Source organism: Eptatretus burgeri, chromosome 6, assembly GCF_056783735.1.
Source record: "Eptatretus burgeri isolate ZD-2024b chromosome 6, Ebu_testis_v1, whole genome shotgun sequence".
NCBI lineage: Eukaryota > Metazoa > Chordata > Myxini > Myxiniformes > Myxinidae > Eptatretus > Eptatretus burgeri.
This window is the reverse complement of record NC_140966.1, coordinates 11,400,877-11,414,663: the sequence shown is the minus strand read 5'-3', so window position 1 is coordinate 11,414,663 and position 13,787 is coordinate 11,400,877. Positions and strand designations below refer to the sequence as shown.

Sequence of the window (13,787 nt, the reverse complement as noted above, 5' to 3'; positions counted from 1 at the left end):
AGAGCGAAGCCACGGGGCTTATATAAGCGACCGCGTTCGTCAAGAGGAGAGAAGAGAGAAGAGTTAAGACTTCGCAGTCGGTGGAGTTGGGAAGAAGAAGCAAGAAGGAGTTGGTCGTCGTCGTGTGCGTTGGAGTCGGAACGAAGGGGACGGAGCTGTGGAGAGGCGGCGAAGGCAGACGAGGGGGTGCTCGCGTCGCGTCGTGCCGGAAGCTGCACACCAGGGAGGCCGACGGCGCGACCTGGCCGAGGTGGACACGCTCGTCGCGGGACTCGAGACAGAGTAGAAATCCTCCTTTCCCCCGAGCATCAGCAACCCCCTCCTGTTTCCCCCTGCGCTGAGATAGTGCGACCAAGGGGGCCCCTTTCCCACCCCCTACCAGACACTGTCCGCGAGGCCCGCGGAGTTGAGGCACCATCGCCGCTCCGCGTCTCATCACCAGACGGGTAGGCCCCACCCGGTCTCGGCCTCAGGCCCGCCTCATCCTTGGGGGATGTTCTTTTTCTTGGTTTTGGGTATGTGTTGTCGGCGCCGTCTGTGAAGTAAAATTGTATAAGTGTTGCCGTGTGCTCGCGTAGTCGGTATTAGCTCTGCATTGTGTTTCTTTTCCTTCTATGTGCTTTTGGTGGAATTGCATTGTGTTTCTCTTCTCTTCTATGTGCTTTTGGTGGAATTGTATATGTGCGCTTTCCGTTCATCGCGAATAAATGTGTTTTGTGTTGAACTGTTTCCCGCTTCGCTTCGTCATTTCTTTCATTGAATCCTCATCTTGCTTCACGTAAAGGGTTGGTAGTGGGCTGAATACGCCCGATAATTAATCGAACCGTCGAGGCCGACGATAACACCGCTCGGTTATCCCGATAGTACGGAACGGGTCGCTTAAGTGGCCCGTGTCCGAAGTCGACCTGCGGCGAGGTGCGATCGCCCGGTCTACCCTCCGTGTGGGTACTTAGGTAGGTCGAATTTGGCGAGCAACCCTATCCCACGCGGGGGCTGATTGGCTCGATCGCGGTGAGACCGAAAGGTCCACCCGTGACTGGTTCCCGGCGTTAGTCCGAGAGGGTCACGACTGGATTGTCCGTCCGGTGGGCGACGTGCCGCGATTCGAGTTACGTGGCCGTCAGCACGCCGGCGGGCACGAATCCGTAACAATATATATATATATATATATATATATATATATATATATATATATATATATATATATATATATACACACACACACACAACAAACTTTGCAAGGGGATGGTTGTGAGGCAAGTACCAAAGTATCTGATAAATATTACTTCTATTAGGATAGTGAAGGAAAGCTCGGTTTGAATTGATGACTGACAGAGGAAGTTGTAGTGTTGTGCATAGACTGGACGCTAGAGGGTGCGATGAGGAAGAAGGTTTGGGGTGAGAGGTCAGGAGGTGTGTAGGGCAAAAGCTTGTTACGTTCCGATGTTCGGTTGAATAAAACCGATGGAGAATATTGAATTCCTCATTGTTGGAGTATTATACGATACAACAGAAGTCAAGGTAGCAAAGACGTGACAGAAAATGATGTTGATGGATTAATATGACGAGGTGGCAATGAATGCTTTCTCAAAGCAGAATGAGGAAGTGGGTGGGGTATTTGGTTGATTAGGGTGTGTGATTTGTGCACCATTGCATCATGCACCATTGCAAGCCCAGTTGCATTGACAGCAGGGAGCTATTGGTGGTGCCCCAAGATCAGGTGCTGTTGGTGGTGATAGAGATTGTGAAACAAGAGGTAATGGAGCAGAAGAGGAGGAAAATAGAGAGTCTTGAATGTCTTGGCATGTCTTCAACCAATGGGAGCATCTCATTCATGAAACATTTTGAACATCGCAGGTTGTATAAATAATAATAATAACAGCAATAAGAATATAAAAAAAAACAACAAAGATTCAAAGTTGGCAAACTATAATGATGACAATGATGGTGATGAATCAGTGCAAATCCTAATCATACCAGCCGCTTTCTCGGCCTTCAGAAGTTGCACAAGTTCCTCCTGGTTGGGCTCCGGTAACTCTCCAACCCCTGTCAATGCTTCCAATGCCTCCAGACTCTCCTCAGCCTCCCCATCATAACTACAGCTCAACAGATCACAAGTCTCAATCACAGTCTCATCAATTCACAACTAACTCCCAAGGTGGTCTGGTCGGTGTTGATCTTTTAAGGGAGATACTTTTGAATATCCAGTATAAGCTTTCAATCGAAAAAATATTTCTCCAATTTAACTGCTTGATTAATATACAAATGCTCTGAGAACTGGTGGCCACGAATCAATAAATAGAATCGGGGTTGAAAAAGTGGCGCTGCATCCTGAAAGAATTGAAGCGTTGTAGATGTGAAAGGTGGATTTGAGATTTGTTAAATCAAGGAGGTTGTTGTAACCTGTGCAGGCTTTTAAGATACTCCAGAAGTCCCTTGCATTGTTGTAATTTCTCAGAGGCATCAATCTCCATCTGCACAATAAGATCACATCATGATTGGATGATACATAAATGTTTGAAACTATTATCAAAGTTGAAATCAATCTCGATTCATTTGGTTATTGTAACATTTCCAACATAAATATAACTTGCACACCAATTTTGTTGTACAACACTTATTTGAAATGGAAGATTCCTAGAACACCTTACCTGGTGCAGTTTAGAGAAACAAGGGCATGGGCAGGTCTGTGAGTGGTCGATGTGTTTATACAAATGATTGGTCGTGATGCCATAAAAATTTGTCCAAGTACTGCTAAACATGACGGTTTTGAAAGTGCGAAAAAAGGTGATTTGTATTCCACAGTGTTCAAGTATATAATGCAATTGAAATAAAGTAGAGATTTTAAAGGTTGCAGGGAAATTTTTTTTGGAAGTTCACCACCTTTGATGCAGCATCTTTTACACCACCTTATCTAACACGTTACATTAGCTCTTCATGCCTGTTGTTTGTGTTCTTTATGACGTCCTTAAAAACAGTAAGTTTCCTGTTTGGAATCATTTCCAATTTTGTTTGAATGCCAGACAGTCCCAAGGAAGTGGTGCAGTTTGGCATTTCCTTCTATTGATGTTAGACAGCTCGAGCTCCTCCATGTCAATTCAGCGTGCTCGCCTGTTTATACATTTATCGTTTTTAAAAGACTTGCCTAATAATTAATATTTTTTATAAAGCATTGCAGTGAAGTCTGATCCAAATAATTTTAAAGCAATATATGAATTTATATATTGCAATCAGTAACAAGAGCGCAAGTGAGCACAATATACGCCCGAACAAGAAGGTATATACAGAATTGTTCTACTACATGGAAAACAGCATCCCGGTTGCCAAGGCAACCACTTTAGATGACGAACGTATGTCGCGACACACTGTCTCCAGTCTCTATCTATGTACCAAATATGAAACGTGAAAGTTGAAAACTTTGGGAGTTAGAGTGCAGACAGGAATGGATGGAAAACAGCATCCTGGTTGCCACGGCAACCACTTTAGATGACGAACGTATGTCGCGACACACTGTCTCCAGTCTCTATCTATGTACCAAATATGAAACGTGAAAGTTGAAAACTTTGGGAGTTAGAGTACGGACAGGAACGGACGGACGGACAGAGACAGATAGACAGACGGACGGACGGACAGAGACAGATAGACAGACGGACGGACGGACACATAATACGCTCCGATATATATATATATATATATATATATATATATATATATATATATATATATATATATATATATATCGGGCGTACAAAAAAGTGTGGTAGATAAAAACATTAGAAAGGAAAAAATAACTTGCACCAAAAACTTTAACATTTTCACGCTCACTCTGACACTGACGCTGACGCTCACGCCGGGGGTATCGCTATAGCTCTGTTCTTCGAACAGACGAGCTAAAAATGATCTCACACCTCTCTGTACATGCGCGATTGGGACAAATTCATTCAGAGCCAAAACTGCTCAATTACAGGTTCGTTTTCCCAATTCACAGTCCAATTTGTGTTCAATAATAAAACATTCAATTGAAATAAAGTTGTTCCTCAATAATAAAATGGCATCTGTCAACAGACAGACAGATAGAGATAAAGTGAACCAATTGCATATAAATAGGACATGATAGTACAAAATTGAACAGAGACCATTCTCACTATTTACACTGTGCCTTTTGATGATAAACATGGCTATGATATATATATATATATATATATATATATATATATATATATATATATATATATATATATATATATATATATATATATATATATATATATATATATATATATATATATATATATATATATATATATATATGACACACACACACACAGAGAGTCAAGGCTTGTATCAGAGCTAACACACAGAACGTATAACAAGGGGAGCAGGAGACAAGAGGGAGGGAGAGGGAAACACAAAACAGTGTGAAATAGACACATGAGATCTGTGGAAGGGAGAGGGGTGGGGTACATGGTGTAAAGAAGATGGGCACTACAGGGATGAAGGATTAACAGGGGTAGAAGAGAATTTCAATGGGGTAGATACACATGTGGAAAATTCTCACAACTGGAAAAAGGTATCCAACAGCATTTGGTAGGATAGTGCAGGTGGCAACACAACACAATGTAATCAATATTCAATTCAATCAAAACCAAATTACTTGCACAAACCTTGTTATTTCCTTCCTTGCAAATTCTTCTCACTGAAAACAAAAGTCAAGTTGGTTCAGTTGGTGATAAGATGACTAAACATGACTGATAAAACAAACAAGTTCAGACATTGTATAGATGTACAAGTCAGTGAGATGTAATTTTAATGGACAGAAAATAAATACAGAAATTGAAAATGTCTGTCAAATAAAAGTACCGATTAAAAAAAAAGGAAGAAAAATCAACTATGAGGAGCATCCCAACTGTCCCAGAAATGGGGTATTCATCGGTACAACTAAAGCTGCATTGTTTTTTATTTCTCATTAGAAACTTGCATCCATGATTGTTGTATGCCATTATCTTCATGAAGCCAATGCTTGTTGTTTGAGAGTACAATGAAATCCACAACTTTGCTGTATAATTCAGTTATAGATCATCTTACTATAATTCACCGTCTGTCCGTCTGTCTGTTCCCAGGTACCGTAAAAACAGCTGAACCGATTGCAACCATTTTTTGGGTGTGTAATCCTGGGACCCCTTGGAGTAAAATAGGCATAAATATAATAACATGACGCCCTTGACGGCTCCCATAGGGAGCGGGTGCTTCTAGTTCTTAAAAATCCAATGTCGAGGTGTCATCGAATTTCTTTATAAATAAATCCATGCATGTCAGGAGACTGTGTGTGGCTAACTTTGTGTGGAGAAATGTGTAGTTAACTTTAAGAGTTATTTAAAGATGAATTTGGGTTAGGACAGCTGGCAATTGCAACCAACCCATGAACTATTGCCAAAGTTGAGGCATTAATCATGGAGGCTGTGTTTGGTCACCAGAATATCAATAAAACTTGGAATCTCTCAAGAGAGCATTCTCACCATCATCCATGAGCAGCTTGGGCATGTCCAAGGTCTCAGCAAGACAGATTCCTCAACACCTCAGCAGTCGCAATCGACAGCAATGGCATAACGGGTGGGGTTTTGAGTACCTGGATCACCACCCTCCCCCCCCCATCCCTTTCATTGTAAAGTTGGGTCATGGCCCCCAGTAATTATTTTCTGTTTTGAAAGTATGACAATGCATAGCTTCCAATTCCTTGATGATAGGGGACTGACTGAAGCAATCGACATGTGGCTAAAGGAGCAATCTCAAAACTTCTATTTTACTGGCATAGACAGTTTGAAAGACAAATGGAGGAAGAACATTGAAGTCAAAGAACATAATATTGGTGTGAATAATAATTTTTTTTAATTCCTGTGTCTTGAATGGTTGTATCATATTCCAAGAAATTTGTACAACCTTCATAGATGTTCCAGGGCAGGATCTCTCGATCTGGGGTGGGTAACTAACTTTAAGTTAATGTTGAAGGGCAGGATCTGCATGGAAGTGCTTGTTCTAAAGGGATGCAGGAAGTGCATAATCATCTTTAGTGAAGCTTTGAAAAAGCTAGAAAACCATTCATACTCAAGAGTCCTTCTAAGGATTGACAATTAGTTGTGAGAAAGTACCTGTTTCAGTGTGTAGTATCTGCACAATTATAATAGATAAATACTATGAAAGTTGAGCCGATTTGTAATCCTGACCCTACTCAGGAACTGCCAAGTGAGCCTTATTCAAAAAAAAATTAAAATAAATAAAATAATAATAAAAAAATATATACTGTATATATCAAAAATATATACATATATATATGTATATATATATATATATATATATATATATATGTATATATATATATATATATATATATATATATATATATATATATATATATATATATACATATATATATATATCGACCGTTTTTACAGCCATTTTTCCCTGCTGTGCAGGGGTTTGGCTTTTTTTTGAGGCAATGTTTTATGGCCGGATGCCCTTCCTGATGCCAACCCTGGTCGCCTCTTACGACACACAGGGATATGGTACACCTATTCTAACCGGGGCATACACCGGGACCAGTACACTGGCACTCATTTCGCCGACCTCGGAAGGATGACAGGCTGAGTCAACCCCCTGGTGTTAATTCAGCAGCCAACGGGGCTTGAACTCAGGACCCTGGGATCCCAAGCCACCATCCTAACCACTAAGCCAACACCAGGCTTATCTATATATATATATATATATATATATATATATATATATATATATATATATATATATATATCAAAAATAACCCAATTCAAAAAAAAAAAAATCTACCTGCCAGACCATGTGTCCGATCAAGTTGGAATATAAAATATATATTCCCCATCACTACGAGATTGTAATTGTGAAGTTTCATGTTTATTGATAAAGCGGTTCCAGAGAAAACATTATTTGCCAAACCATGTGACTGATCAATTATTCCTGAACAAACTTGTCCACCCATGGCTTGGGGAACATTTGTGTGAAGTTTCCCCTCGATCTGTCCAGCCGTTCTGGAGAAGAAGATTTTTTAAAATGGATTTTAGGGTAAATCCAATATGGCTGCCAAACCATGTGACCAATGACGTCATATGTGTGAACCTTATGTCCCTCATGGATAGGCGGTCATACGTGTCAAGTTTTGCCTCGATCTATTCAGCCACTTCAGAGAACAAGATTTTTGAAGGTTTTTTTTGATATATTTTTTTAAAGGACATGGCTGCCGAATCACTTAACCGATGGCATCATCAATTAAATTTTTTCTGTGGACCATTTTACCCCAAGATGACCCTCAAAAATGTAGTGTTCCACGTATGCAATTATGAAATCATAATGAAGGCACCTATGATGTCATTAAAAAAATTAATAAATAAATTAATGAATCACACTGATTCCCCATGAGGAGTACTAGCCGTGTGCCAAGTTTAAATTTTTTCCTTGGTGCGGTTTCAGAAGTAGAGGTCCGAAGTTTTTCCATCTTTCCAATATGGCTGCCACACCATGTAACCTATGACATCATAATGATCATTAAAACATTCTACATGAGTTGTCCCACCTAAAGTGAAAATTTAGTCTCAATCTGACAAGCGGTTGCGGAGAAAAACACAAAAGTTCTGTGCGAACAAAGAAACAAACAAGCAGTCATAGACTGGTACTTACGAAATCGTCAACTTGACCTCTGACCTTGTCTAATAAAAGCTGTCTCGAGAGAAGGTAGCGACGCAAACCAGAAGTTTCTACGATGATTCTGTACCAAACCATCAAAAATCGAATGTTTTGGATATTTGACCTCACTGTGACCTTGACCTTTGACCGATTTTGACCAAAATCTAATCAGCGCTAGCCATCACTCTCCTGAATCACGTGGTGTAATTTGACATTGGTAGCTTCTTCCGTTCGAGTTATCTGTACCAAACCATCAAAAATCAAATATTTGACCTCACTGTGACCTTGACCTTTGACCGATTTCGTCCAAAATCTAATCAGCACGAGCCATCACCCTCCTGAATCACGTGGTGTAATTTGACATTGGTAGCTTCTTCCGTTCTCGAGTTATCTGTACCAAACCATCAAAAATCGAATATTTGACCTCACCGTGACCTTGACCTTTGACCGATTGTGACCAAAATCTAATCAGCACTATCCATCACCCTCCTGAATCACGTGGTGTGATTTGACATTGGTAGCTTCTTCTGTTCTCGAGTTATCGTGCCTACAAACAAACAAACAAACAAACTAACAAACAAACAGAAACGGAAGGCATCATAAGATTTCGTAAGTAACAAACGGACCCAAACGCAATACCCTCTCCTTCGGCGAGGGTAAAAAGTTAAACAAGAAATGTTGGTGTTATTAATACAAGGCAACTCAAGTTTGTGGAAAAGAAAAAATACATATGTTCTTCAAAATGCAACGAATCAATAAACATGCATTTTGTGAATGATCAGAAATGCAGGCAGGAAGCTAGAGCAGAGGGCCACACCTCGGTGAGCAGAGTCAGGAAGGGTAGTAGTCCATTTCAGCAAAGCACTGCAAGGCTCATCATAGTGATTGCACAGTTTCATCTTCACTCTCTCAGACAATGCACTTTTGTTACATGCGAACATGTGGAATGCGATAAGAGTGGCCCGTGACAGCAAAATTCCATCCTACAAGTAACAGAACAAAAACAATAACAAAAGGCATGGATGTCATAGCCTGGTCTTACATTCCTCTACAAAACCAGGATATCTAGGCAAATCTAACACCACAATGTAAAAACTTGGCAATCAACAATAGTGCATTTACAGGTTTAGCCACAGCAGTGTGCCGTTTTGGGAGTGCTCTGTTCCACCTTCTAAAGCCTGCATATGGAGGTGGCAGCCAATGACATGTGTGTGTGTGTGTGTGTGTGTGTGTGTGTGTGTGTGTGTGTGTGCGTGTGTTGCTGTTGTTGACTGTTGTTGACTGTTGTTGACTGTTATCTCCACATATGGGTGGGTTTCAGGAGATGAAATTGACACTTACCAGCACTTAAAGTAGCCACTTCCATTTTGATGACGGATCACGATTCATGGACGAAGCTGTGAAGTTTTATTGATCTCAAAGTTTTGTCCCGTTGGCTTTTTTCAGGATCGTGACTGAGCCCCGGACTGCTTCCAACTGTCGTAATATTCCCAGGGATGGTTTTTAAGATCTCCATCAGGTTTTTCTTTATCATTCCCCATTGTTGCAACTATCACTCGCACAATTTCGGTGTTCTTCAGCTTCCAGGATCTTTTGACTTCATGTTTGAGGTCTTGTTATTTGGTGCACTTGGTTGAGCTCAATCAAGCCACGACCTCCTTCTTCGCTCGACGGGTACATTCTCAGAATGCATTGATTTTTGTAGAAGAGTTTGTGGTAAGAGGAGTTTCCTTGTGTTGATATCTAATTTGTAATTTCTGTAGTGTCGTGGTAGAGGTGCGCCAAGGCAGACACGAGCGAGGGGATAGCACAACCCTGCTTTATTGCCACGAGCGAGAGTGTGAGCGTACGATGCCCATAACTCCACTTTATTACGCACTCGATGCACTCTACAGCCACACGACCTACAGGCTCCACAGACCACAACAGCTACAACCACGCCTCAGGCGGCGCGCACTCCTATATCCCGTGCAAGCACGTGACCACTCCAAAACCACTCCTCCACGCCTCCACCACGCTCCCCGCATCACGCCCTGCACCCGCAGGCCCACTACATCACAATTTCCACTTGTGGCCAGTTTATTTTTCCACAACTGTATTGGAAGACTGGTACTGTGTGGCCTTGATTTTATTTCTCGGGAAAGGTACGTTTTAGGATCAGCCTCATTCTACGTAGGCATTCCTTGGCAATTGTTTAGCGCAATTGTTGGTATCATATTTAGGGGTCCTCTTCTACTCCGAGGTATTAGTACGATGCTTAGTTTTCTAGTTCCTGTATTGTTGTGTGTCGGTCAATTTTTACGTTGGCCATTTTTGTTGGTTTACCTCGTATGAATGTGCACTTGGCACATTTATCCATTTGAATGTCATCAGACCACAGTTTCACTAATTTCAGTTATTCTGCCAATGTTTCAACGTTCAGTGTGAAGAGCTTTAAGTCATCCATGTCGAGTAGATGCGTCACTTTTCCCGTTTCTTTGGACATTCTTCTATTGGATGTTCGGGTGTATCCGTTGCCTTACTCGTTACCCCGCACACGTGAAGCAAAAAGCGTGGTTAAGTAATTGGTTCACTTCTGTCCATCCGTCTGTTTGTATGTCTGTCTACAAACGTCAGTTTATGATTGAAGAACCATTTATTCAAATTGAATATTATATTTTGAAGAATTAGAACATAAATCTGAAGACAAATCTGCAGTTTGGTAGCACATTGTCTCTGAACTCATCCCAATCGCACATACATATGTAGAGAGGTGTGAGATAATATTCCATTCTTACTCTGCCTGCCTGCCTGCCTGCCTGACAGTCAAACAAAATTAACAATCATTCCAAAAAGGAAACTTACTGTTTTTAACGGTCATAAAGGACAAACAACAGGCACGAATAACTAATATAATGTGTTAGACAGAGTCGTGTAATCGACACTGCGTCAACGGCGGTAAATTCAGAAAATTTATTTATACGACTTTTACAATCTTTATCTATCTATAATTCCAGCAATGTGTGTGTGTGTGTGTGTGTGTGTGTGTGTGTGTGTGTGTGTGTGTGTGTGTGTGTGTGTGTGTGTGTGTGTGTGTGTGTGTGTGTGTGTGTGTGTGTGTGTCTGTCTGCTGTTTCTCGACAACCACTGGTCCGATCTAATTGAAACTTGCCAGGCATATTGCTGGGGACCTGAGTATGTGCCTTTTCAAGGTTTGATATTAATCGGACAAGTGCCTCCCAAGTTATGGCCATTTATTTACCAAACCAATGATAAGACACGTTGTTGCGTGGGCGTGGCCGATGGGGGGGAGAGAAGCTCAGCCGCGCTCCCCATTACGGGTTACAACGTATGGGCTTCCGGAGAGTGATGACTTCGTGTATTCCAATAATTTCTCCATTTCTTATGCGCATTTATAGATAAACACAATGCCCCAAGTTATGATCGTTTTCATATTAGACGGTGCATAAATTTCGGTAACATCAGAGTGAGCTGGTGTGCTCCGAAACAGGAAGTAATTTTTTTCTCTCTTCTCTTCTCTTTTTGTTTTTCCTTGCGATGACATTGTGAAAAGGCAAAATACGTTGGCGCTAATTGAATATTTGGGCATTAAAACTAAATTGCGAATAATCGTAACTGCGAATAATATGCGAACTTCCGGGCCACGCACGTACGGGCACGCGAGAGCGAAGAAACGGCCTGTGTGGTTGTTGTTTCTTGTTCGCGTTTTGAATATTTATTTATTATTATTTTTTTTTTTTTTACGGGCACGTACTAGTTTAATTTAAATCTAATTATATGCTTCAACACTGAAGAATACCAATTGCCTTCTTGTCACTTCCAAACCTCTTCTGTTTAGCAGTACTTGGACAATGGGCATGTAAAATAGGGTGGTGTATAACGGTGACGTACAATAGCCTGGTGTTGGCGTAGTGGTTAGGGTAGCGGCTTGGGATCCAAAAGGTCCTGAGTTCAAGCCCCATTGGCCGCTTGAATTAATACACACCAGGAGGTTGACTCAGCCTGTCATCCTTCCGAGGTCGGCGAAGTGAGTACCAGTGTACTGGGCCCAGTGTATGCCCCGGTTAATATAGGTGTACCATATCCCTGTGTCGTAAGAGGCGACCAGGGTTGCGTCAGGAAGGGCATCCGGCGTAAAACCTGTGCCAAATCACTATGCGGATCATACGGATGATCCACTGTGGCGACCCCTAACGGGAGCAGCTGAAAGAAGAAGAAGATAACAGTGATGTACAAGACTGATTCAATAACAGTAAAATTTTGGAATATTAAAACGATCTTTAAAATCATTATTTTATTAAAATTGAAGTATCATATGTATGTACTTGAATACTGCATGGGGTAATGTGTTCCATGACCTCTCTAGTTAATGAGGTTTCTCAGTGGGTCTAGAGCCAGGGATAATAGAAGGGGGGAGGCTGTCATCCTGGAAGATCCCAGGTCATAGCTTCACCCCTCATATTTTGATCTTTCCTTCTGAGTGCTGCAATATCAATGTGGTATTTCCAGAGCTCTTTTGCTTTCTTAATCAGTTTGATTATTTGGGGGTTGTACACTTGAATGCATTTATCATCTATGAATGTGGGCCACTATCAAAAGTGTGTGTGGTGTGTTCCATTGCAGGATCTCATACCTCAAAAACACTAAATGTGTTTGTGATATATTTGCCAAGTAAAGTATTAAATTGCACACAACACGAGTTGCTTTGATGAAATATGGCAAAGATCAGATGTAAAATGCCAGCACTTATTCAAGAAACAGGAACAAGAGAAAATGCACTTTTATTGCTGCAACAAAATAAACAATTCTCTCTCTCATTCTCTCTCTCATTCTCTCTCTCTCTTTCTCTCTCTCTCATTCTCTCTCTCATTCTCTCTCTCATATTCTCTCTCTCATATTCTCTCTCTCTCTCTCTCTCTCTCTCTGCTGGTTGCATCATTGGTTGGGACGCGGCTATGCCGCTGATGCAGTGTCCCCCTTACCAGTACACTGGTGCTCATTTTGCTTGCCGACCTCGGAAGGATGACAGGCTGAGTCAACCTCCTGGTGTATTTTTAATTCAGCGGCGAACGGGGTTTGAACTCAGGACCCTAGGATCCCAAGCCGCCACCCTAACCACTAAGCCAACATCAGGCTGACAATGCATACCAATATACACATACCAAGAGACAAAAATTTACTACAAAAGTCTCAGTCATAATTGCCTATTAATTTAAGTTTAAGTACTTTTCCTTTGCGTAGTTAGCCATCCAAAACAAACAAAGTGAGCGTTGGTGATAGCAGAACGTACTTTAACACAAATGATTCTTCAGACAATAGCAATGAAAATTATATTTGATGTTGAGGAAGACTGACCTTTTCTTTGAATTCCCGATCTTCTTTGACATCAATGATATCCTCATCTTTGCAAACAGTGTCCAGAAGGTAGGCCAGGTACTTGCTGAAGCCAGCTGGAAAGTGTTTTTCTGCAAGTGGGTGATATGAAAATACGTACATTAATGGAGATGCAATTTAAAAACACACTTCTTGAGCCTCTTGGCTTGATGCTCAGAAATGCTATGCATATTGATAAAAATAATTAAACGTGGTTTATTTATTTATTTTTACAAGGTCTATGGCTCATTGAGGAGCTGTCTCTTCAAGTTCATGAGCTCATGGTGGAGAGGTGTCTCTCCATTTAAAAACTTACTGGATGCCCCATCTCCACCTGCATTCTTTCACAAGTTAGGAAGATGGTGAAGTTGGAGGAAGAGGCAGATGTTAAAAACAGTTTCAGAAAAAAGAAACAGCAAATGGCTAATGTGAAGAAATGTGAATAGCTACAGACGTACGGAATTTTTTGTCGAGAAGGCAGTAGTTGACAACAGTCTGCAAACAATGGGCAAGGGGACCCACACACCAGTCTTCCAAGGTCAACTCAGGTGTCCAAATGGAAATGAGCATCTTCACAAAAAGATCTGCTCAAAGATCAGGAGATAAAAGAGAGAAAAAAAAACAGTTGTTGGTTTTTAAATAAATAATGGTAACAATAACATTTGTGCATCCTTCATTCCACAAAAGGAAACAATGATTGCCATGGA

The 13,787-nt window shown here is 41.1% G+C and overlaps 1 protein-coding gene across 3 annotated transcripts in view; it reads right to left on the bottom strand.

Moving 5' to 3' along the window:
• Positions 1 to 13,787, bottom strand: part of LOC147024250 (uncharacterized) — a 90,943-nt gene that overhangs the window by 28,771 nt on the left and 48,385 nt on the right. For all 3 annotated transcript variants that reach the window (XM_085883988.1, XM_085883989.1, XM_085883990.1), the window contains 6 exons: positions 13,539 to 13,664; positions 13,063 to 13,172; positions 8,525 to 8,690; positions 4,665 to 4,696; positions 2,404 to 2,474; positions 1,978 to 2,096 (listed from right to left, as the gene is read on the bottom strand). In XM_085883988.1, coding sequence (XP_085740114.1) covers positions 1,978 to 2,096; positions 2,404 to 2,474; positions 4,665 to 4,696; positions 8,525 to 8,690; positions 13,063 to 13,172; positions 13,539 to 13,664 — 624 coding nt within the window. The remainder of the gene's footprint in view (positions 1 to 1,977; positions 2,097 to 2,403; positions 2,475 to 4,664; positions 4,697 to 8,524; positions 8,691 to 13,062; positions 13,173 to 13,538; positions 13,665 to 13,787) is intronic.